The 26,053-nt window shown below is 41.1% G+C and overlaps 1 protein-coding gene across 3 annotated transcripts in view; it reads left to right on the top strand.

Moving 5' to 3' along the window:
• EIF4G3 (eukaryotic translation initiation factor 4 gamma 3) overlaps positions 1-26,053 on the top strand; it is a 385,863-nt gene that overhangs the window by 285,269 nt on the left and 74,541 nt on the right. For all 3 annotated transcript variants that reach the window (XM_036742705.1, XM_036742704.1, XM_036742703.1), the window contains 3 exons: positions 14,688-14,776; positions 18,659-18,893; positions 23,575-23,708. In XM_036742705.1, coding sequence (XP_036598600.1) covers positions 14,688-14,776; positions 18,659-18,893; positions 23,575-23,708 — 458 coding nt within the window. The remainder of the gene's footprint in view (positions 1-14,687; positions 14,777-18,658; positions 18,894-23,574; positions 23,709-26,053) is intronic.

The following is a 26,053-nucleotide window of genomic DNA, read 5'->3' as shown; positions in this document are numbered from 1 at the left end:
CCTCATCTCTTGCTACTTCTGTCTTATTGGCAGGCTATAAGCATGCTCTGTAAATAATCAGGTCTGGGAGTTCAGGTGACAAGGGGTCTGCTGTGTTGGCTCTCAGATGGAGTAAAAAGCCACTGTGGGGGCAGTGTGACATCTTTACCTCTCTGCCGTCTTTGTTAGGAAAGAGCCGACCCCAGCTGCTTACAAGTTTGTGTCGAGTGAACAAGTTGGGGACTTAAGAAGATTATCCCCAATTTTATAGTTCACAGAAGTTAATTTCCTGATGTTATCTGGCTGCTCTTTTTCCCTGGCAAGGGGTGGGGGGAGGAAGGTGTTGGTTGGGAAAAGGACACACACACACACACACACACACACACACACACACACACACACACACACATTTTCAGTATTTTAATACATGAGACATGACTTTACTGCAAAGTCCTGTGGATTTTATAGTAACTCCAAAGGGCAAAATCTGACACAAAGCCATAATATTCCAAAGATAATTAATAAAGCTTTACAAATTGGTTCTGGCTGGACTTTTTTTTAAAGCATTCTATTCTACAGTTAAAAACAAAAGGGCTCGGAGGCAGCTAGGTGGTGCAGTGAGTAGAGCACCAGCCCTGAAGTCAGGAGGACCCGAGTTCAAATTTGGCCTCAGACACTTGACACATGTACTAGCTGTGTGACCTTGGGCAAGTCACTTAACCCCAATTGCCCTGCCCACCCCCCAAAAAAAGGGTTCCATATATTCCTTATAGACAACATTGACTAGGTTTTCATCCTTGGTCGTGCTGTTGTCAGTCAGGAGGTGCCATCACAAGCCCTAGAATTCAGATAGTAGCAGTAGTGATGGATCCATCTTTTCCTGTTGTCTAGTGGAAGGAGCACAGAATTTGGAATCAGAGGATCTGGGCTTATGTTCGCAGCCTTCGTTTCTCAGGGCCAAAGTTTCCAATGAATGAATGAAATAATCTATTAAATATTTACTATGTGCAAAGCTAGGTGGTACAACAAATAGAGTGCTGAGCCTGGAGTCAGGAAAACTCATCTTCCTGAGTTCAAATCCAGCTTCAGACACTCAGTAGCTGTGTGACTCAGGGCAAGTCACTTTACCCTGTTTGCCTCAGTTTCCTCATCTGTAAAATGAGCTGGAGAAGGAAATGGCAAACCCCTCCTGTATTCCTGCCAAGAAAACCCCAAATGGGGTCATGAAGAGTGGGACACACCTGAAAAACGACTGACCAACAAGAAACAAATGATATTTCAAAAACTAGATTCCATTATCTATTTCATAGAGATCAAGCAAACAGTATGTAAATGTGAGCTGGGATTATATAGATGAGTGTGTTCATCCCCTTTCTTTCTCTGAGCACCTTCCCTAGCATTTATGTGATTTCATTTACCATATTTTAATTAATATACTGTAAAATGGTGAAGAAAACACTGCCTTGGAATAAAAGACCTGGCTTCCAGTCCTGGCTCTGACAGTGCCTGGAGCCACGTCATCTTGGGCAAGTCGCCATGCCTATCTGAGCCTCAGTTTCTTCATCATAAAGTATACATAATACTACTTTTTACCTATTTCACACTGTATTACAAACCTCAAAGCCTTATATAAATATGATACACTGTTTTTTAAGCTATGGGTTTGGAGGAAGTTGTATTTTTGATGCTGACACTTTTGTTGCATTTTCAAATGCTATACAGTTTATGGATCTTTGAGTACCACAGTCTCTGAGTCAGAGCTGTATGTGACTCAAATACACATGGTGGGCACACAAGGAGTAGAGAATATTATCCAGGAAGCAGCTCTGATGAGTCCAAAAAAGAAGAAAAAGAAAAAGAAAAGAGATGGCTGAGGAGACTAGTTTGGGTAATCTGAGTATTGCGCAGCCAAGCTCGATGCTAAAAGACATCTCTATCTACATGACTGTGATAGAGACAAGCATTAGTAGCAGATGGCTGCTGATGCTTGGCAGGTTGACCAAAGAACAGTGTCGAGATTACCAAGTCCCAGTGAAGACTATTGAGGACAGCTAAAGACAAAGGGAGAGTAGAATGACTGCTAGGGATGGGTGGAATAATGAGAACTAGCAGCAGAGAGAAGTCAGAGCGGCTTCATTTGACCTCCTAAGAGTAGGGTGTGGGCGCCCGGCAGAAATAAGGAGATCATGAAACAGCCCCTTGGGCCTCAAATGCTGGAGGAGAAGAGGGGGTGGGATTGCTAAGACACAGTCAGTGCTATTTAAAAATTGTGGAGAACAGGAGAAGGACCATTGGACTGGAGAACATCTGATGTTGTTGTTTTCAAAAAGAGAAAGTGATATGGCCAGTGAGTCCTGGCCAGATTCTCAACCTCAGCATCGAGAAAAATAGGAGCCAACGTAGCTTAATCAGGAACAGGTTACGCCAAAGTAACCATACTTCCCTTTTTTGTTACACTTATCAAACTGGTCGACAGGAAAATTCCGTAGTGCATTGAATGATCTTAGGAGAGAAAAATCAGATGTGAGCATGGCAGTCATATAATCAGTTGGATTCCAGGCTAGTTGAGTGGCTGAATGCAGACTCCAGTGTTAGCTTGGCACCCCATGTAGGAGGGCCCCAGGCTAGGTTCTTGTCCGTTGTCCATTTAACATTTTTATTGATGACTTAGATAAAGGCTTATGTGGCATTCTTTCCACATTTGCAGATTTATCAGCCAGTTGACAGGGATTTATTAAGCTCCTGTAATTTGCCAAGCATGTGCTAACTGCTAGGGACACGAAGCAGAAGCGGTTTTTGACGTCAAGGATCTTCCATCCTCACAGGGGAGGCAGCCAGGTGTATATGTAGGATACAAACAGAGTAGTTGGAAGGAAAGTCACCAGCAGCAAGGTGGCCCTCCCATCACTTGGTGAAACATTCCAGGAATGGAGATGACCATTACAAGGGCACACAGAAATGGGAGATGAGCGGAGTGTTGTGGCTTTTCTTTGTCTCTCTTCAGCAAAGGGGCTGAGTTGTGGGAGCAGTGTTGGCCTAGGACAAGGGAGCCAGGGATTCAGGAGTAGAAGAGAGTGTCTGATCAAACTGGTTCCTCTTGGCAAAGGAGGAAAGGGTATCCAGAATAGCGGTGATAGCAGGGATAAGTACTGAGGGATGGGAAGGATCAGAGGTCATGATAATAAAGTAATGAGTCAGGTTAGGAGTAAGTCATAGGGAGAAGGTGGAAAGAGAAAAGATTATGATCACATAAAAGAAATTCTGAGTTCTTAAACATGGAAGTGGAAAACTTGGGATCACAAGATCAAGGGTGTGTAGCTGAGTAATCATGGGAGTTTTATAGTTTGAAGAGCTGGGAAATAGAGTATTTGACGGAAAATCAACATGTATTTTGAAGTCCCTTACTATGAGAGCTGGAGCTGGGGTTGGGGAAGATATCCTGGGGGGTTAAGTTAGATGATGGTTACCAGAAGTATGATTGGATGATCGATTTAGATAGCACAAATCTCAAAGAAGGGGAAGTGGCTAAGAGATGGTAGTCATTGGAAAATCTGGAAAGGACAACGGGAAGCAAAGAGTATTCCAGTTCTTGAGGGGATAGGGAGTGGGGAAGGAGTTGAATGCAGCCATTACTAGAAAGGATAGCCATGGAGCCAGGTTTTGGGGAATGCCAGAAGGTAGAAGGAGCAAGAGAGAAAGCGGTATATGATAAATTTTGTTAATTATGGAGTGGGAGTTCCAGAGGGCACAGTGTGAAGGTGAAAGGATCAGATGTGGGATGTGAAAGGTGGGATAGGCTTGACGTGGATAAGAATAAGGGAATGGACATTGAGGACTGGTATTTTTGACATTTGGGGGTTCAGTATTACTGAGACGGGCGGAGAAAAGGGATGGGGAAAAGCCATTGGGGAATAAGTCTAAACAAATGTGAGTGAAGTCCATTATTGAAGGCACATGATTAGAATATTCAAAATTTTGAAGTTTCAGCACAGCACTCATCTGTCTATCCTACCTGGTTTCTGTATGTGAGGGGAAAGTTTAAGCCCAGGAGGGTTGTGTGGCCCTTGTAGGGAAATTCACATTTCCCTAGGCCTCTGAGGATGCTGCTACCTTCAGAGTGTCTCAGAGCTTGATAAGGAGGCAGTAAATGGTGTGTCCTGGACTTCCTGGACCAGAAGGGAAGCAGGCCTGGCTTGTCTTGGCCTTTAGGACATGTCCCTTCTCTCTTGCCATCCCAGGAGAAATGAATGAGGCGGTGTGCCTCATAATACTTGTCAGATTCACAGACGGCAGACTGGGGGCCAACACTGTCAAGGTAAAACTGAGTCAGAAGAGATGCCTAGTTGTAGATCTGGGTTTCAAAAATCAGGTTCATAATTACAATGGAGAAGTGGGGCATTGTTAGATTGTACTTTGTCTGATAGATCTGGGGGATGTCCAAAGACTGTGAGCTTGGCAGAAGTCAGTAGTGTGATAAGAAATCAGAAAAGCTAGTGAGATCTTGGATTCCTTTAAGAGAAGTGATGTTCCTGAGAATCAGGTGATGATCTCTGTCCTCTGCCTTGGCCAGGCTACATCTGGAGTGTAGGGTTAGTTCTAGGACATTGATGTTGTCCACTATGGGAGGGGGGGGCAGGCACCAGAATGAGAACTACTCACTGGGTAAAGGGTGAAGGGAAGGCTCGGAAGGGAACAGCACGGTCTTTTTCAAATCTTTGAAGGGCTGTTGTACGAAATAGGAATTCAGTTGTTCTCCTTGTCCCCAGCGACAGAACTGGGATCAGTGGTCAGAAATGAAAGAGGCAAATAGAGGCTTAATGTCAGGGGAAAATTTTGCTAATGATGAGTTAGGCCAAAGTGGAATGGATTTTCTCTGAGGGGAGTGGGTTCTGCCATGCTGGGATTTTTGGGAAGAGGCTCAATGACCACTGGTTGGGAATATTATAGTGGAGATTATTTGGAGGTCTCTTCCAGCTCTGTGATTCTGTGAAATGAATATGTGGCAAACAAGTGGGCCACTCATCTGATGAGACCAAGTACTGAGTTCTGCTGGTACCAGGAAATCTCAAAAAACACAGGCTTTTACTCTGTGTAGTGATGTATTTATATGGAATTTTTTGAGCATTGTTTGTTATGTTGATAGTTCTTCTCAAGGTGAATAAGTTATAACTATTCTAAATCCTGTTTGGTCATGATGAATTTTTCTTTATGTATTGTAGTATTCTGTTTGCTAGTGTTTAGTGTAGCTGAGTACCCCCTCTCCCTTTCCCTTCATATACACATTTATATTTAAGGAAATTGGCCCAAATTTTCTTTTTAGTTTTATTTTTACCAGATTTAAAAATTTCATTAAAGCCATTGGGCAGTGTCCCATCTTTATATTTATGAGGTTTCCATGTAATACCAGTATTATTTGGTCTTGGAAGTTTTAAAAGAATTCACCTGTGAATCTGGGCCATGTGGATTTTTACCAGGGTAATTATTTGATGACTTGTTTTATTTCTTATTCACCGATTGTCCTTTTCTGCTACTAAGATAGTATTTTGTCAGTTTGAATAATTTCCATTTTTATGCATAAACATCCATTTCCTCTTATGTTTTCTAATTTGAGATTTTGTGTAATATTCCCTTTGTACTGTAATATTATTAGGGAATAATATTATTAGCCTCTTTTGTATTTGTCATCTTTTAAATTTTGTAATGTTTCTTATTTGTTTTTCTCACTTTTTTGGTTAATTTTTATTGATTTGTGAATTTTATTGGCATTTAACAAAAAAACTCAAATTTTATGCATTTATAATTATATCCAAATGTTTTTTTCATTTTCAATTCAGATTATTTCTGCTCCTAACTTTATAATATTTTTTATGACTTTTTGTGGTGATTTTAGGTGTAAACATAATCCAGCTATTTTATCTTGTTAGTTTAGATGTCGTAAATTTGCTTCTGAAAATTGTTGTGGCTGCATCCATCCCATGGACATTGACGTGCGGCCTTGTTGACTGTCTTTTTATATCTTTTATTGTTTTTAACTAGATGATTATACCCATATAATTATATTATAGCCAGATGATTAAAATCCAGTATTTTTCTATGATAAAAACACTAAAAGGAACAGAAATACAATGATAAAATCATAAACACAATAATAAAATCTTCCTCTAAATACATATGAAACTTCATATGTAATGGAGAGGACTAGAGGTATTCTCACTTTTCATTACTTTTATGTGACATAGATTAGAAATTCTAGCTACTGGACTAAAAGATAAAAAAGATATTAGAGGTATTGACATTGGACATGAAATTGGAAGTGTGGTAATTTTTTGGAGGCAATCAGGGTTCAGTTGCTTACCCAGGGTCACATAGCTAGTAAGTGCCTGAAGCCGTATTTGAACTCGGGTCCTCCTGACTCTAGGGCTGGTGCACTATCCTTTGTCCTACCTTATTATTTGCAGATGATACATAGTATATTTTCAACAACTAACTGGCTCAAAAATAATATTCAGACAAGAGAGTTTAGTCAGGCTATAAAACGAACCCACAAAAATAATTTGGATTCTTATTTAATGTCAATAAACATCAAGAAAACATCATGAAAAATACCATTTACAATAATCAGATAAAATATCAGATAAAAAGAACTATCAAATATATGGGAATTAACTTACCTAGAGCTACGTGAACTATGTAAGACAACTTACACGTAGAGATGTCTATAAAGTAATACAAAGTAGGTAGAAGGTGACCTGGGGCATGGCGGGGGGGGCAGGGGGGCGGGGAGGTGGGTAGAAGGTTCAGGCAGCAAGAAGAGCCAGGAAAAAAATGTCCTCTACAGAAGGGAGAAGCTGGGGGGTCAAGGTGAAGAGGAAGAGAATTCCAGGCATGAGGGACATTCATTGTCCTTGGATGGAGTGAATTTATATAGTAAAATTATGAAATTTGCCAGTTTAATTTGTATAATTAATGTAGTATTGGTCAAAACACTTAGGGGTTTCTTCATAGAAGTAGGTAATAACAACTAAAAATTATATAGCTCATTTCGTATATCTGTACATATGTGTGTATATGAAATCTTGTACTTTGTCCTCATAACAGCCTTGTGAGAGAGGCCTTATTATCATCCCTATTTTACAGATAAGGAAACCGAAGCTTAGCAGGGTTAAGGTCACACAGCTAGCAAGGTCCAAGGCAGCTTTTGTACTGAGGCCTCCCTAGTCCACTCACCATGCTGCCTCGCTATCTCTAGGTGACTACAAACCAAAGAGATGATATACAGAAACAAATTGGCAAAAACATCAAGGCGCCTTTGATTTAGATGTCCTTGATTATGTTAACATTTTTATAACAAAAGACAATATAATCAAAAGAATAGCCAATTGGGGAAATATTTATGGCCAATTTGACCACTAAAATATATAACAGATGTGACATTTGTGACGTTAACTCCTGTATCACAGCAGTTACTTGGTGAAAAATCTAAAGACATAAAATAAAAAAATCTAAAGACATCTTCAGACAAAGAAATAGGCATTTAAAACATTTAATGTTTTATGACTGGAGAAACTTTTGACCCTTTCTCTAATCAAAGAGATATGAATTAAAGCAACCAAAGTAGCCCTTCCGACTTATCCCACTGTGTGCCTGTGAGGCCGTGGAGAACAGTTGGGGATGGTTTTGTCACAGCCATGTCTTTTCATTGGAGTAGGTTATGAGGCATGAGACTCACAGTAATGAGAAATCGAAGGAAATGTCCTCATGCAGCAATGCAGAGGCAAAAAGAGGGCGGCCCTCGTAGGACAGATGGCCCATTCACTCAAATCAAGGAAGTGGAAAATGTATAAGAATCAACCAAAACTTCTGATGGAGGAGTTGAAACACTGGCTCAGATTTTAGGATATTTTGCGCATTAAAATTAATTTGTTTACCTATAAATTGTCTTAAAACATGTATTGTTGAGTTCCTGGAGACAAGACTAGGAACACCCACCCAGTCTTATAGATAGAGAAGAGAGGGGGAAATCTCCTCCAATGTTGAGGCCCTGAAGAATCTCAAGGCCCGAGGTCCTCAATAGACAAATGGCGATTCTGGACATTAGCCCTGGGATTCTCTCTAGCGATCTCAATTTTGAATGTTCTGGGGCTCGCCCTTTTAAAGAAAGAAGGTGGGATGCCTGGACAACAGGGCCAGCCTATTGCAGAGAAAAGGATCCCCAAATCTGCCTACCTTTTGGGTAGAAGAAGTGTTTCTGTGAGTTGTCTGTGCCAAGAAGGTCCACTGGGAAGATGGTTGCCCCTCTATCCCAGGTTGAGAGTCCTTGCCCTGAGGATAGTGGTTCTCAAGCCTTTTTCTCTCATAGCACAATATTCTTGGCTGTGAAGAATCCTGCCTACTGACTATTTCCATTAGCAGCCATATAGGAGAAGGCCAAAATTTGTCCCTGGGCAGTTTTCCTCCGTAAGAGCAGACATTTTTTGGAGTTCTTTGAACTCAGGGTTTGATGCATTTTGAGGCTGGTAGTATGTACATGTAATATGGTGGTTCTTTGTTTTGTTGTGTTTTTATTTATGAATACTCTTCTTACTTTAGCATGTGTGCTGGATAATTAACATTTATATTAAAACAAAATTATTTATGTTTTTATAAGGAGATGGAATATAGGATTTTATGGCTTGCCTAGCAAAACATGAGTGGTTTGCCATTTCCTTCTCCTGTTCATTTTACAGGTGAGGAAACTGAGGCAAACAGGGTTAAGTAACATATCCAGAGTCACCCAGCTAGTAAATATCTGAGGCCAGATTTGAACTCAAGAACATGAGGCTTCCTGACTCTAGGCGTATGGTGCTCTATCCACTGTGCCACCTAACAGCCCAAACCACTCCAATATCTCTGCCAAGAAAACCCCAAATGGGATCATGAAGAGTTAGACACAACTGCAGAGTAGCTGAAAAGTCAAAATATGGGGCATCCTAGTGACTGTGGTATCTTTGGTCCTTTGAGAACCACTGTGATAGGGCGTAATGGAAGAGTGAGGAAAAGTATGAGTCTGGGGTGAAAGTGGCACTCACTGGGCACTGTATAAGACCTTGAGGGGAAACGTAGACTCATCGACTCATCACATCAGTCAGTCAGCTAGTAAACAGTTATTAAATGCCTACTGTATACCAGGCATTGAGCTAAATGCCAGGAAGGCAAAAAGAGGCACGGAGCCTACAATCTAATGAGGGAGACACCATGCAAACAGATATATACAAAGCATGTAGGATAATCAGGAAATAATTAACAAAAGAAAGGCACTAGAACTAAAAGATGAGATTTTAGGAAGCTGGGGAAGCTAGGGGTAGAGATGAGGAGAGGGAGCATTCCAGGCCCAGGGGACAGCCAGAGAAAATGCCCAGAGCTGAGAAATGGAGTGACTTATTTGTGGAACAGTTGTAAAGAGTAGATAATGGTGTCATTTGTCCATTGGCTGTTTTGAGTTGTCTTCATTTTTGTGAGATGACACAAAAGCCTTTCCTGTACTTTGTATATATATTGTGACCTCAAGCACATGCATTCTGGGAACTGGGAACCCTTTTACCTATGGCTTTAAAGACCTAGGCACAAGCTCTATTCTGAAATTCCCTAAGGAAACTATGGGTAGGGTTTGAAGTTAGGCAAAGAAAAAGGGTTTGAGGATGAGGAACTCTCCCCGAGATGGACCCTGGGCCATGGAAGTGTATCACTTGGGCTACTAGGTCTCAAGTTATAGCAGTAAACAAATTGGGGATGAAAGTCATTGGAGAAAGATAGCCAAAGAAAGAGAAAGGTCAAGAATTTAATAAGAAAAAACGTTGACTTTAAATGATTTTTTTGTAAACACTTTGCTTCACATGGTTTTTTTTCCTTTTTGAATAAGATTTCAATATAAGAAATACAATCTGACACAAAACCATCAGCAGTTTTCAGTGGGTAGAGATATCTCTCTTACCTGGCAATGTCAAATATCCACAATGTAGCCAAGAACCTGGAAAAAGCTCAAAAGACCTAAGCAGCCAGGATGTTACAAAGCCTATGTCAAAAAGTTTATGCCCTTTACTCACAGGAGAGCACTATAGACCCTCATTTAAAAAAAAAAGTTTTATTGAAAACAGTATTGAACGTCACTCCACCCCCCCAAACTTGTTTAATAAGCATCTATAGTTTAATTGATTTCAGCAAATATCTTTTTCCCTCCATTTTTGTTACTTACTATCGTCTCTCTCCTTCCCCTCTCTCAAGTTTAACAGATGTGCACAGTTGAGCAACAGCTCACCCCTGAGAAGGCCTTTCTGCTTCTGCAGCCCTAGATCCTCCCTCTTTTCTCCACCAAGTAGCAGTTTGCCCTCATATCTACTGAAGCTGTGTTGGGAAGCTGCTCTGATGAAAATTCTGGCCTTCTGTAGTTCTTTTCCCTCACATTGTGTACATTGTTCTGTTTCTGCTAACTTCTCTCTCCATCACTCTATACATGTCTCTTTCTCCATACTTCTCTGAATCTGTCCTAATCCTCGTTTCTTGTGGCACAATAAAATCCCATTACATTCATATCCCATATTGTTTTGGGCTGTTCTTCAGTTCATGGACACATCTTTTCAATTCTTTGCTCCTACAGAGGGTTACTTTTGTCCTAGACCTCTTTGGAGTACATATACATAGTAGTTTCACTGCATCAGTGGAGTTAAACAGTTCAGTGACTAAAGTGTTTTACAGATTGGTGGAAAACCAATTTACAGTTCTACCTCTAGCTGACCACTGTGTTTGTTCTCCAACCATTAATATTTTCCCCTTTTGTCATCTTTATCCATCTTTTGTCCCTGGTTCAGAAACCATTTACAGTTATTAGCGATAAAATCCTAGCCATTTTTGTTATCTAGTTTTCTGTCTTACTGAAGATTAGAGGCAGCTTAATTAATGTTAGATGAATCTGCTATATGCACACTGAAAGCAATATAGGATATTTGACAGAAAGAACTTTTAATAAGTAGAAGAATGGGAAAAAAATAGACTGAGACCATTTAGTTTAGGCAAAAACTATTCTGTACATCTCAATGGTGTCTGCATGGACAATATTGCATAGCATAATTACTGACAGTGCTCTTTTCCTCTTGAAATTGTTTTGTATTACTTTGCATATATTTTTCATTTACTCATCTTTGTACATGCTGTCTCCACCTCCTCGTAGAGTGTATGCTGCTTGAATGTGAGAAAGATTTTGTTTTTTTCCTTTTGTTTCCCTGATACCTAGACAATCCTTTATACTTATCACTACTTGTGTTCGCTAAATTGAATATAGGTGAAGTGTTAACAATAAATTAACAATTAATATTATATTTCCAATAAATCATTATTTTTAAAATAAATAAACATAAAAAGAACCAGAAGACCTCTAACACTGAGTAGAGCTTTATTGAAGGAAAGAGAGAAGAACATAAACAGAAATTACCCAGAACAAAATGGCCAAATGGGATTGCCATCAGCCCAGGCAATGGAGGGAGGGAGTACTCAGGGTGACGAGATCATAGAGCTTGCAAGAATGGAAGAAGTTATTTGTCACCAGTGGCCACCACTTAGAATGGGGTTTTTTAAATATATTTTCTTTTCAGATGGTCTACATCGTCATTAGGTTTTTTTTAAGTGCCTCAGTCCTGACTTGAGTCATCTCTCCTAGCTTTAAATCTGTGATCCTGTTATTTGATAACCAAAGTTCTTTCTGAAATGAGAATCCCCCCTCCAGAAAGAATTTTGAAATTGAGACTGATACACGAAAAGAAATACAGCTTAGCAGAAAAAAAATTGCTTTGATTTTATCCTTTTATCGTCAGAGCCTTAGCTGTTACATACTTCCAAAGTCCTTATTTTCAGAAGAGATCATTGAGGTCCAGGCTGGAGAAGAGACTTGCCCAAAGTGTCTCAGAGAGCAGTAGCACTGTTCGCCTTCTGACTCCTGTACAACAGCTGTTTGATTAGCAGCAGTCAGAACACATATATTAAGTGCCTACTGTGTGCTAAGCATTGAGAATACAAAGAAAAGTAAAGACAGTGACTGTCCTAATATCCTAAACTTTTTAGTGAAGCAGGTTTGAAATATCTCCCTTTGGGGCAAGTCCAATTTATTTCCCACCTTACCCATAGGATGGCTCGATTTCATTGCCCAGGAACTCATGCCATCAAGAAGGGAAGTCTGGGTAAAGTCACAGCAGCCTGAGTGCATGGTGCTTGATAGTCTTCCACATAGGCATGTTGCCCATCACTCTCCACCAGCTGCTTAGCCAGTAGACCCCTGCGCTCTTCGCCACTTTTTGCATGCTTTCTTTTATTCTCCTCCTGGTCTTTTCCCCAGTACTCCTTGTTCTTTTGAACACTCTTTCAGCCCACAATATTCTGAGTAATGAGACCAGAGGAAAAGTAGGATCATTTTGTAACTGGAAGATTTTACAAAAGAGGTGACATTTGAACAGTTTTGACCTATGTGTGTGCAAAATTTCAAACCAAGAAGGGTGAAGGCCCTCTAGACATAGGGAACAAGGCAAATAGGCATAGGAGGAGGAAAATACTGGACACACATAAGGGAACATCCAGAGTATACTTGGCTGGAGCATAGATGGGAATCATATGACGTAAGGGTGATAAGGTAGTGAAGTACAAAGTTGTAGAACCTTGCTTGACAATCAGAGAAGGCTGGGATTTATTCCTAAGGGCAATAGAAATCCACTTCAGTTTTCATGAAGAGGGGTGATACAACCAAAGCTTTGCATAAAATTTGTGTGTGGCACTTGTGTGAAATAAGGTTTCAAGAAGGAAGAGAATGGAAGTAGGAAGAAGCAGTCAAGGTTGTTGCAATAGGCCAGGTGTGTGGTGATTGGATCTAATATGTTGTGGTGGTTACAGTGGGAATAGAAAAGTGGGGTGGACAGGAGAGATGTTGGGGGGAGGTCTAATCCAAAGACTATGGTCAAGTCAAGAAATTGGGAGAGGTTTAATAAAAGATCTTGGCAGCAGATAGGGAGAAAGGAGAATCATGAAGGTTAACACCAAGGTTGAGGACAAGGAACAATAGGTTCAAAGTACAGTAAGGGAGATCTCGAAAACCTCAGATGATTCTGCAAGAGTGACACAAGGAAAACCATAAAATCCTCTTCATCAGAGCAAATAACAAAAGCTTAAGCAGTCATGGGAAAGGATCGGTTTTGTCATTTTGAGCGCCATTGCCCTTCAACCAGGACTTGTATTAGTTGGTCTCCTCCAGCTTCATATTCCTTGATTTTAGAATGTGTTTCATATCTTCATCGCTTATTTCCTTGGTAACCGCACTTCCCTCCCCCAACGCCTTGTCTTCATACTATTCTTTCTCAATTGACAATCAAGGCTCTTTTCAGACCAGACTCACAGTAATTCTTTAACATTTGTAAGCAATATGATTTTTTGCTCTGCTGTTTAAAAGTTGATGCCTCACACATAGTAGGTGCCTAGTAAATTTTTGTCAGATTAGGTTCTGAAAATTGAAGTGTACTTTACCCAGGAAGCTTGTTGAGCATTAGAAGCATTCAATGGCAAACCTGACTTTGTCCTGTATTTCATCTCTTCCTTTTCACCCTGACAGTTGCACATAACGTGGTAGAGGTAGGAAAGAAGTATTTTCATAGCATATGTAAAATATTAAGCCAAAGCTTCTTTTGGTTTCTAGGAAGTTTGGGACAATGACTTATCAAATAAAATAGATAAAACCTAGAAAGAAGAGGCAAAATTAAACGACAGTCAGGATCCAGAAGGACCTCAGCAATCTAGATCGATAGACTGAGTCTCAGAAGATGCTACAGATGTAGCAGGAAATCAGTTTTACAAGTACAGGATTGGGGAGAAGTGGCGAGGCAGCTCTCGTGTGAGAAGGATGTTCCAGCTTTGGCTTTTAGTGAACTGCAAGCTCCAGATGTGTCCACACCGGTCTGTGGAGAAACCACAAATCTAATCCCATCTGAAGCCGCATGAATAGAAGCTTAGTGTCCAAAAGGGGAGTTACTTCTGTCGTCTTGCTCCGATCTGTCCTAATCAGACCACATCTGTAGTATTTCATCAAGTTCCAGGCACGTTTAGAGAAGGTCAGCCAGTATGATGAGACAACTGGAGGCTATTCTGTAAAATAATATATTTAAAGACTTGGGGCTTTTGTAGCTTGGGGAAGACCCAGAAGTGCAGTCACTGCAGGCCATTGAAGGGCTGCCATATGGAAGAGGACTTCTTCAATCAGTTTGTCTTCAGAGAGTAGAACTAGAACAATGGCTGGAGGTTACCGAAGGACACATTTCCTAGTGAGGTCATCAGGAAAAACTTCACAACACTTGAGATTGTCCAGAAACAAAACGGGCTGCCCTGGGAGGAGAGGATCCCTGTCACTGGGGGCGTGTTGGATGAGGATGGGATTCTTGACTGCGTAATGTTAACTGATGGCTGTCTGAAGCTGTGAAGCTGCATTTCACTTTCATTTCACTTTGAATTTTGACATGACTCCTTCTAGGTGCCAAAAGAGAATCTTGACCCTGTTGTGTGTGGTGCCTTCCAGGTAGTTACAAAGCATTATTTGTAATAGACCCACCCCACACACATTTCCTGACTCCCCTCCCCCAGCATCACCTGATTCTCCTTAGCATGATTTGGTGTTGTCAAGTAATGGGCATTAACTTATATTGCAGCCCAGACAGCTGTAACAGCACCAAAGATGTGGAAGAAACCAAAAGATCGGACCCGAACCACTGAAGACGCATTAGAGGTGGAGTCAGAGGTAAGAGAGCACTGGATTTCTACAACTTAGTTTCAGGTCAGCCTAGCCTTTCTAAAAATCACAGCTGGGTCAGTACTTCTGTCCTTAGGCTAAAGAGAGATTTGGAATAGCGTTTTTCAAAAACCCAGTCACCCTGGGACTCACCTTACCTACTAGCTTCCTAACAGTTTTGTTGGATTTCTTCTTCCCTCTGCTCCACTCTCTTTCCCTTTGCTGGAGCAGGGGGAGATGAGCCTGTGTCAGCTGTGATGGTTTATGTCAAAAGCCGTTCCATTCTCCTTCTCTCAGCTGATGTGGAATGCAGGGGGTTCATGTTACATTCCTACTCTCTTGATCCTCAACAAATTAAATTTACTCTGTATTAATATAATAGATGAGCTAATCAAAGCAGCACCAAGTTTTTGAGATTTTATTCGAATACAGATGAGCGATGGCAGTGGAAGTATGATGGCCCACTCCAGGGAAATTCAAAGAGAGATGTAGTTGTGTGGCCTCTTTCAAATTAGCCCCACAGTGGGCACTCCACTGTTATTAAGCTTTTTTCCCCTAAGCTAGATTTTGTTGCAAATGCCAACATAGCAATTTCAGCCAGTCCTCAAGACAGGTTTAAGGGTAGAACTTGGTCCTGAGGTCCGGGGTCTGCAATTTTATAATTATAACATCAATATTTTCTACATCATTACTGTCCCGGAGCTGGAAAGTGGACAACAGTGTGGCTACAGTTGACTCATAAGCCCAATCTTAGAATCTTCTCTAGTGTAAACCACTGTCTTAAAATAATTGCTTCTGTAAGAAATCAGAAGTTACCATTTCCAACCTAGACCTTCTCTTGTGATGGCTACCTGTGCGCATGCTCTCTGCAGCTAGCTCTAAGTCCGGCCGCCTCCAGGCAGGCCCCCCTGCTAGGTGGTATTCCCTTGTCATTGCTCTGACATGATGCTCTGTTGATGTCACAGTTAGTCCCATAGCAACCACTAAAATGCTGCACTCTGCAATTTCATTGTGGTGATCAGGAGTTAAGAGCAGGCAGGAAGCTAGAGAGCTGTCATAGCGGCTGCACAGCTGTCGCAGCTGGACAAGAAAATGTTGCTCCTACAGAGGATCAAATGCCTGCAGCCCCTTCCAGAGGCCGGGGAGTCTCCCGCCTTCCCGGTATGGTGACAGGGTTTCTCTGGGTTGTGCCCCCTCAGGCAGCGCTGGTCTTGAGCTTTCTCCTAGCTACACATTTAAGACCCTTTGTCCGGCAGATAGGGTTTACATGCAGAGGCTGCTGGTCCTCCCCCAGTAGGCCGCTGGCTGGCTGGCTGGAGGCGTTGTTCTGGAGCCAGGCCCTGCCTCTCCAGCCCTGCGCCTACCTGACCGGACCCCCTACTTTACTGGCAAAGGATGAAGGGTTAGGAGGCAGGAGGGGGCTTGTTTCTTGGGGGGCTGGATGCCCACCTACATGTCTCCAAAATGAGCAGCAATTAATGACTAGAGTGACAATGGCTCAGTAAAAGCCTGAGGTCACAATCTTCATCCTGTTTGCCTCTTTCTGGTAGTCCTGAAGGAATCACCTTTCTCAGTTAACCTTGTAAACTGTCCTTCTTCAAGTCCGTTTAAAACAAAATATTAAGAGGCAGAGTAGGGGGTTTGTAGTCCCTGCCGTGTATGGCAGTAGGTCTGCTCTTGTGGAATCATTCATCAGCAGTCTTAAATTATTGCTTAGACAGATGACAGGAAGGATTCATCTCAAACACCTTTTTAAGGCTTTTTAGAGAGATGTTTTTATTGGACAGTTCTCAGAGGATGCTGGTGCCCCAGACAACCCAGGTGTAAAAATGTGGAATTCTGCCATAAAGGAAGGCACTGTTGCACATTCAGCTTTAATGGCATTATGTGTATCAACTTAAAAAAATCCAAGCTATAAGTGCTATCCTAGTAAATCCAGTGGTTGCCTTTCCAGCGTAGTGCAGCATCATCCAACTTGCTGGCCTAGCAGATTTCCTTCAGCATGTTATTTGGGGCAGGGGTGGGGGTGGGGGGCCTTTGGAGATGTTTCCATTGTGACCTCACAGCTGCTTCTTTGGTTCTAGTCCTTCCAGATCGTGGGTCATGGACCTGGTTTCTTTAGGCTTCTTCATCCAGATGGATATTGAGTCTCTGTGTGCTTCTTTCTAATAATGAGCTATGAGGATTTTTTTCACAGCTCTTGGAAGCTTCATCTTTGCTCTCCACCTCACCTTTTCTTCTACACTTGCTACTTTTTGTATTGCCCATGTTCAGAAACAAGGATGTGTCACACACAGTTAACTGTGTGATGTGGTTTTCTTGATTTTTAATAAAATTATCTTTAAATGCCACTTACATATAGATTGTTGCTATCATATACTTACAATCCGAGTTGGTAAAGAGTTTTTAATATAATTTTCAATTAGCAAAAATCTATTTTCCCCCTTCCCCTCTATTAAAAACCAAAAGCAACAGTTATGCAACAGTTATATTATGTGACAGTCATGCATAGTCAAGCAGAACAGACCCCTCTTTGGTTATGTATTGGTAGAGTTTTGAAGAAATCAAATATATTAATTATCAAAAGAAGCAAAGTATGGGTGATAAGCCATACTCAGGTTCAGGCGGACTGTCTCCAGCATGCAAGAAATGAGTGCTTTCTGCCATGTGTAGTCAGTAGAAATAAGCATTGTTTCCAGATGCCTTTGTTTTCTTGGAACTTCAGACCTTTGTTATTTTCTATACAGCATCCTCTTACCATTCAAAATATTGTATTTTGTCTTTTCCCATAGCTTCCTCATTCCATTTGTGAAGGACACCCTCCCACACATACTCACTGTGTGTATAGAACCACATCTTAGAATAAATTGGTGTCTTGTAGTAAAAAGTTGGCCCCTGGGTGTTAGCATACAGATTAGTGCCAATGCCTCTTTCTTGTTTGTACCAGGAGGTAGTTTCTGTCCCTTCAAACAGAAACTTGATTACTCTGCAGATAATTTGAATGAAGAGTCCTTTGTGCCTCTGCTCTCATTCTCAGCCTCCCCTCTCCTGAACTGGCCATCTTTGGGCCCCTCTGTGCCTCTCCTAGCATTGTTCCGTCCTGGGGCGTTGAAGGCCCTGCAGAGAGAGCCTGCTGGTCCCTGCAGCTGCTGTGTGAAGCAGACTAGGATTTCAGCCTTCAAGCTGGATTAGGTTGCTGGGAATCATGACCACAGTGAATTTTACATTCAGGTGTCTTGGGGGGAGTATACAGGATACTTAAGCACTCCCCTCCATTGGCTGACGGAAGGTGAGGGGATCAAAGAGGTGCAGCCAGTGAGATCAGCTCATTCTGTTCCTCTAACAGAGAAGGCAGACCATAAGCTGAACTTCACTGGATGGAAGCTGGATAAGTCTTGCAGAATTCTAAACTCTATCTCCCAAAATAGAATGAAAACAGTCTCCCTCTAGTGAGGCTGATAAGCAGCCTTCAGTGTTTATTTTTGAACCTTTTCCTGAAATCTCCTTGTGGCAGCCAAGAGCAGGCCATGCAGAGCCCCTAACATCGTTTGGGGGAGGGGCTGCCTCACTACTGCTACTCACTGGAGGCCAGCGCATTAGAAGGATTAACAGTTCTTTCCATTCTAAGCCTTAGTATATTTGGCCTTCATTAGTCATAATTAAACCATTTTAGTAACAGTGGTAATTGTCTGTGTTAGCCCGAGGGAATAATGTAATGTCTTAAATAAACTTGTCATGACACTTCTATATGCTGTACATGACAGCGTCTCCTAGTGAGTCCCAGGTGGGCCGTGTGTGTGTGTGTATGTGTGTGTGTGTGTGTATTTCTACCTGCGTACACATACATAGCCTAGTTTTAAATTGTGACCTCTGTGTTCACTTGTACTTCAGCCTAAAGTTGAAGAGGACCTTTCAGGCGACAAAGTACTTGAATCTGAACAGGATAAAATGAGCCAAGGGCTTCACCCTGAGCGAGGCCCCTCTGACCTTAGAAAGGCGAAAGCTGTGGAAGAAAACGGAGAGCAGGAAAGCGAGCCCGTGCGCAATGGAGCCGAGAGCGCCTCAGAGGGGGAAGGAGGCTCCCCGGACAGCTCTGGCGACGGTGCGGCCTTCCCTCTGAAGCCAGGTGAGTCCTGTCCCTCCCCCTTGGGTCATGCTGGCCGCCAAGGTTCTGGATCAGGGCCTCCACTGGTAATACCAGAGCAAATGGGCTGGGCAAGTGATGCTGACCCATCCACACTGTAGGAAGTGGTGCCAAGTAGTTCTTTTTGTCTGGCACTCAAGAAACAAACAATTGATGAAGGAAATAGATGTCTAGTTACTGGAATTTCTGAGTTTTCTAGTGTTTAGATGGCTTTTCAGAATTGATATGCTTATTATACAGAATGTCCAAAAAAGTCTTGGTGCAATTTTAAGATTTAGTAGCTTAAAATTACACTATGACTGTACGTCTAGCAAGAAAAACCACTTAACTTTGATTAGAAGAAAATATGAGTGTATACTTGACATATGAAAAAGAACTAGGTACTGCATGAGGTCTGAACTGAGATAACTCACCTTTGTTTGCCCTGCACTGTACCAGACTGGGGTGTGTAGTGGTAGTGAAGCTCTGTGAGCTCTGCACCCCAAGGACGCCACCACCACCAGACATTACCAGAGAGCAAACCTCCTTGCAAACACGGCTCTGGCGCATTTGTGAGATCATACCGTGACCTCCTAGGTTATTCTGTTGCTATTTCCGTCTTTGCCTCATGGACATACAGTACTTAATGTGGATGCATGCAGAAAGAATTTGTTTGTAATCAGAATGTTTTGTGGAGGTGAGAACCCCCACTCATTATACCTAATTTGGAAAGACTACTGCTGGAAATTGGGTTTGAGTTTAGAACACACAAAACCTCCAGAACAAACTGGACTTACGTCCATATTAAACAGCTACAAACGAATGGATTTTCTGTGGTGGCTTTTAGTGTTTTGTGTTACCTCTGTTATTTCAACAAACCTGGTTTTTTTAGTCATAGGCAGGTGACAGAACAAACCACGGTATGATCCCTGAGGTGTGCAGTCTATTGATTCATATGCCTCCAAGGGGAAATAGCCATTGGTGTCCAAACATGATGTCCCTTGTGGGCAAGAGGCTGAATTTAGAGTCGCAGTCTCTGTGTTCAAGTCCTAGCTTGACCGCTGGAGCTCACAAGTTTCTATTTTCTTGTCCGTTAAACAGGGAGAAAGAGACTGACAGACTATGCGATCCCCACAGTCCCATTTAGCTCTAAATCTGTGATCGCAGCATCTATTGAAATGGAAGGCAGGAGCATTCAGTCACTTTCCTGTAAGCAGAGGAGGTGGTTTCTGGGCATGTGTCCAAGTTGTCATCCTTTCTCCGCTGTGGTTGTTAGAGATCCTTCAGGAAGCTGAGTCATTTTAGAAGAGTCTCTGAGGGTTCAGTCTGAGCTAAGTCCCTCCCCACCTCACGCATGCCCAGGAACAGGCCAGAGGTATCCCGGGCCTGGTCCAGACCTCTTGATTCAACCTCAGAAGTACATCCCATTTTGACCTACTCAGGGAACCACACCAGAATCTGAAAGTATGAAATGTCCCGCTGTATGGTCAGCTTTGGCTTTCTTCGGTTCTTCTATGGCCTTTGCTCTCCCACATCTCCATTTACTCTTGGATCTCAGCATCTCCTCCGCTGTTGACTTGTTTTGAAGAGAGCTATCTCTAAGATACAGCACCTCCTCTTTTGCTTATATACGTGATGATCGTACTCACGTGCTACTAAATTCCACTTGGACGCTTAAGTATTGTAGCACTTTTGCAGTATAGCTCTGTTGGCTAGATTAAGAAGAGTTTTTCTCTGTTAGACCCATTTTCCTAGTAAAGGGCTGTGTTTTGCATGAGGTTACTTTGGAGTAACAGTATAAAATTGAAAAATCACTACATGTATCTTAATGAAATGATAACATTTTAAGTGGACAGAACTGCTGAGGAAATAGAAGTATGCATTATCTGGGCTGCGTACAGTCGCTCGTTCCTGGCCTGTCTGAGGTGATGTGTTATTGTTGATTATGATGTTGTGACTTGAGACCTGAGGTTAGGTCCTGCTTATGTCACTTAGGAATGGGCAGGCCACTCAATCACTTCATATATAAAATGAACAAGACCGTTCTTTACTAGCTACCTCAGACTATTGAAGGATTTGACAAATCTTAAAGCGCTTTTATCAGATGAGGAGTGGGTGTTATTATTAGAAGGGACCCATTTCCTTCGCTGCCTCCTATTCTCTGTTTTGTTCTGTTTTCCACTAGTAACAGACCAAGTACCCTTTTAACTTTGATTTAACTGGAAGCTGTTACGTGACATCACTACCTGTACTCGCCCTCATAGTTTATTTCACCATGCTTCCTGCTATCCTGTTCACTTGATAAGTTACCTATCTGAACAAATTAATACGTCTTTGCTTTTTGGCCCCTTTTTCCTTTAGTGATCTCTTCCTTACTTCTAGGGGACTAGCGATCCTTAGCTTTTTTATTTGTCAGATTATCAGGGCAGAAGTACAGGATCCATACCTAGCCAGCCCATTCCCATTTGTTGCTACTTAAAACTAACAAAAAGAAATTCACCCAAAGAAATGGGGGAAAAACTTAGCTTTTCTTTTCATTAGGTCTCATCTGGTTTTTGCTAAGTACTACAAGCTTTTCAAGCTTAGTGTATAGAAATTCAGGAGATTAGAACTTGGGTCAGGACCTTTTTAAGAGGAGCTCTTCAGTGGTGGTTCTTCAATAGTGGGTGCGCCCCACTTTGTGCGCCCCTGCTACCAGGAATATCAACTCATTGTAACTTGTGACTGGCTGCTTTCCCCCGAAGTGAAGGAAACTATATGAAGAGTACATCTACTCCTTGTGAATCCAGGGTCCTAGCTAAACATTGCATATGTTCTCAGAAGTCATTCCCATTAGACACTTAGTTTCAGGTGCTTCGATTTGCTGGTAAAATTTGCCCTTTTGTTGTGTTAAACATTGGAGAGCTTTCTTTGTTCTTACTGATTTATTTCCTCTAAATAAAAACACTATAAAGAAGAAAAAGTTGTCTTTTCTTTTTAAACATTTGACACTGAGGGCATATTTCCTCTCTGAAGAAGTTCATCCTGTAATGTGAGCTGTACTACTTGTCCCATCAGGAAATATGACTTTATAAAGAATATATATACATATACATACATGTGATACTTTTAGAGACATCTAATCCTAGGAAATGGCAGATTCCTTAATTCAGTGGGCCCAACAGTCAAAAGACAGATTTTCTTTTTGGAAAATAAAAAAAATTTTAATCATCTCATTTCTGATTATATCCCTTCCCTATCCAGTGAGAACCCTTATTTGTAACAAAAAAGAAAAGAAGAAAAAAAAAAGCAGTTCAGCAAAACAGATGGACACATCCACTGACTGTCTATACAGTGTTCCACACCTTCTACATCTAATTCAGTGAAGCAAACAGAGGCAGCATGTGGGACCTAGGTCTCAGTGCTTACTTAGCCCCTGAGTGTTCAAGAAGATAAAACCAAAGGTCCATCTCTTCATCATAAGCTGGAGTAAAGGGCAAGAGAAAAGGAAAGGATGATGATATCAAGCAGGTCTGAGATAACAAGGGTGCTTAAGCTGATGGAGAGAGAGGAGAAAAATGTCACCTCCAGTCAGCTCACTTCCCTTGGGTGAAGTATGTGCTGAGAGGGGAAGACTGGTATGGGAGGCCTGGAGAGTTAAAAAAAAAAAAAAAGTGTGCAATGACTTCTCTGGGGTGTGGGATGGAGAGTCAGAGAAGAGGGAAAGGGTAAAATGTTGGAGCCCCAGGGACTGAGCCTACAGTGAAGGGGGAGATTCGGAAGTGAGAGGGGAGGAATGAGGCGAGGAGGGGGCCATAACCTGCCAGAAGAGAGTAGAGGGCTCCATTCAAGGGCACGTTTAGCGAAGACCTGAGAGAAGATGAAGGGGGAAGAAGGGAGTGCTCAGTAGGAATGACAGGGAGAGGTCAGCCCCCAGCCTCTGATACTTGAGAGCGTTTGGAAAGGTAGATAGGTTCCAGGCTGATGTGTGATTGTCAGAGAGAAAGGTGAGGTTCTGGCATCCCCAATCTTCTTCCCTCCCTGAACTCCCAGCTCAGAATGAGTGGCCATAGGCATGGTCATGACCCCTCCTTTCAACTTTTCCCCTAAAATTGTCAACATTATTCAGGCACAATTTTGGGGTTTTATGATACTTGAGGTTCATACAAATATGATTGTTGTTACATGGCCATCTCCAGAGGCTGCCTCTGATTTTCTGTTTATTTTTGTAGCAAGCATAACACAATATAAAACCCTGTGTGTGGCCTGTGCCCTTCATGTTGTTTAACCTTTGTTGACTCTTTTACTTGATTTGTGTATTTGTTCATGTTTATAGATAAGCAAAACATTTTTCTTCCATGGCACTTAGTTATCACTCATGATCATTTTATATGTATATAAACATATATATGTATGTATACACACACATATACACATAGAAATCAAAGTCAACAGCAAGTCATCTCATCATTTCCCTGATGTCATGGTCCTCTTCGAAAACAAAGGACAAATACTTCAACAACAACATGCACATATATTATATATATATATATAGATATATGTGTGTGTGTATATATATATGTATATATATATCATATGTGTGTGTGTGTGTGTGCGCACGTGTGTGTGTGTGTTCATGTAGCTGTACACGTATATTTGTCTCACAGTACTAAATGCATTTTGCTGCCAATCTCCCTCTTCCTAGAACCCTGGAAGCCTGCTGATACTGAAGGGAAGAAGCAGTATGATAGGGAGTTCCTCCTCGACTTCCAGTTCATGCCTGCCTGTATACAGAAGCCAGAGGGCCTGCCTCCCATCAGTGACGTGGTTCTTGACAAGGTGAGTTAGATTTTCTGACGCAGGAGGTCCTCACCTTTTTTGTGACATTGACTCCTTTGGTGGTCTGATAAAGCCTATGGATGCCATCTCAGAATCACTGTCAGTTTTTAAATGAATAAAAATCATAAGATTACAAAGGCAATCAATTATGTCAAAATAGTTATCCAAATATTTAAAAAACAAACAAAAATAAAACAAGTTCACACATTCCAACTTTGATGCAAGCTTAGTTTCTTAAGTGCTTTATTGATGAATTTTGTTTTTCACACAACAGTCAGTTCTTGTAGCACCCTCCCTTACAAAAAAAATTTTTTTTAAGCAAAACTTTCTGTGCAGTAATCACAGCTGAAAGGTGCACAATATTCTGCACCACCACCTCTCAACAGAGAGAAAACAGAGCCTTCTGGGACCAACACTGATCACTGCATTTGACTGAAATCTGTTGTCTTCATCTACATTATTGCTGTTGTCGTGGATATTTTTCTCTGGGCTCTGCTGTCTTTACTCTTACCCATTCACACAGAAAGCTTCTAGACTTGAGCACTCTGAAGATTATGGTGTCCATCTGTTATTGACTTTCTTGGAATATATGAAATTGGATTGCTCTAGATGAAAGAGCTTACACTGCTAGATTTTATTACATAGTTAAACTACTTTCTAGAGCATTGTGCCAAGTCTCAGTTCCACCAAGAGGATTTTCATTTGGATTTTGAATATAGTTCGTTGTCATTTGTGTTTTTTTCTTTAAAAACGTTTTGTTCATGTCAAAATGTATTTCACCATTTAAATCGATTTTAGTTCTATGATATTCTAACTTCCTGTTTTGGAAGTCAGGCTTTAATTAAAGATGCTGGATACAGAGATTTGTATTTGATCATGCAAAACTTTTTATTTGATTTTATTTGAATGAACAAAAATCTGTTTCTCTACCTTTTACCTCCTCCCACCCATTAGGAGAAGCTAAATTCTTATAACAGATATGCATAGTCAGGCAAAACAAATTCCCCCATTGGCTGTATGCAACAATTTTATGTCTCACAGCTTAACTTAGAGATACTCATGCTTTTAGATAGGATGGTTGATAAGAACTTCTTTCTGATAATTGTGATCATCCACAGAAACTTACAGATAAGAAATTTTGTGTTTCTTCCTGGTTCCTTGTAGTTTAGTATATTACTTAACTGACTAACAGTTCTTGATGACTTTAAGCTGTTTTAAAACATATATTCACTAGGACCTAATTTGTGCAAATATAGTGGAGATGATTTACTTTTAACTGCAATATATAGATACCATTCATTTTCTAAATCAGTACAGCTGAGGAAATTATGAAGTGTTTTAGGAGATCATAGTAAAGTATTCTCTTTTATATTTTGGCTACCCACCTGTGATTTCGTTTTCTGGAATTAGGAAATTTAAGATATTCAAATGGAAGTGGAAAGTATAATTTTATCAAACATTTTTCATATGGAACTAAACTGATACCATGAATTCAACTTTTTTTGAAAAAATCCTTTCAAAACTGATTAAGTTTTACTATAGAACTGCTATGTTGATACAATAAAGTCAGCTATTCCTCCTTAAAAGAAAATTGTTTGTCTCAGTGTTCATCCTATGTGTACCACCCCTCTTGGCAGGAGGGTAGACCACAGACTTCAGAGGCAGTTCTGTGTAATCCTACTTGGTCATTGAGTTGATAAAAGTTTTTAAGTCTTTCAGAAGTGATAGAAATGATGAGCAGGCAGATTTCAGAAAAACCTGGAAAGACTTGTATGAACTGATGCAGAGTGAAATGAGCAGAGCCAGGAGAACACTGTACACAGTATCAGCAATACTGATACTGACTCAGCTCTTCTCAGCAGCACAAGGACAAAGGACTCACAAAGGAAAATGCTATCCATATCCAGATAAAGAACCAATGGATTCTGAATGCAGATTGAAGCATATTTTTTTCATTTACCTTTTCATGTTATTTTTTCCTTTTGATATGTTTCTTCTTTCACAACTGTGACTAATATGGAAATATTTTTACATGGTAGCACATGTATAAACTATATCAAACTGCCTACCCTTCTCAGAATAGGGGAGGGGAGGAGAGGGAGGGAGAAAAATTTGGAACTCAAAATCTTGTAAAAATGAGTGCTAAATATTTTCTTGACATGTAACTGGGGGAAAAAATAAAATACTTAAACAAGAACCCTACTCATCACCCCAGATGTCACAATACTAGAAAGCTGTATTTCTTAACTTGCAAGTCAAAAGCTGTATTGCTAAAACCAAGAATATGGACAAAAATCAATTTCCCACATAACCACATATATGAAGGAGGCATCCTTCCATTCTCT

Source organism: Trichosurus vulpecula, chromosome 2, assembly GCF_011100635.1.
Source record: "Trichosurus vulpecula isolate mTriVul1 chromosome 2, mTriVul1.pri, whole genome shotgun sequence".
Lineage (NCBI taxonomy): Eukaryota > Metazoa > Chordata > Mammalia > Diprotodontia > Phalangeridae > Trichosurus > Trichosurus vulpecula.
Note: the sequence above shows the minus strand (reverse complement) of the source record. Positions and strands in the feature narration are given on the sequence as shown.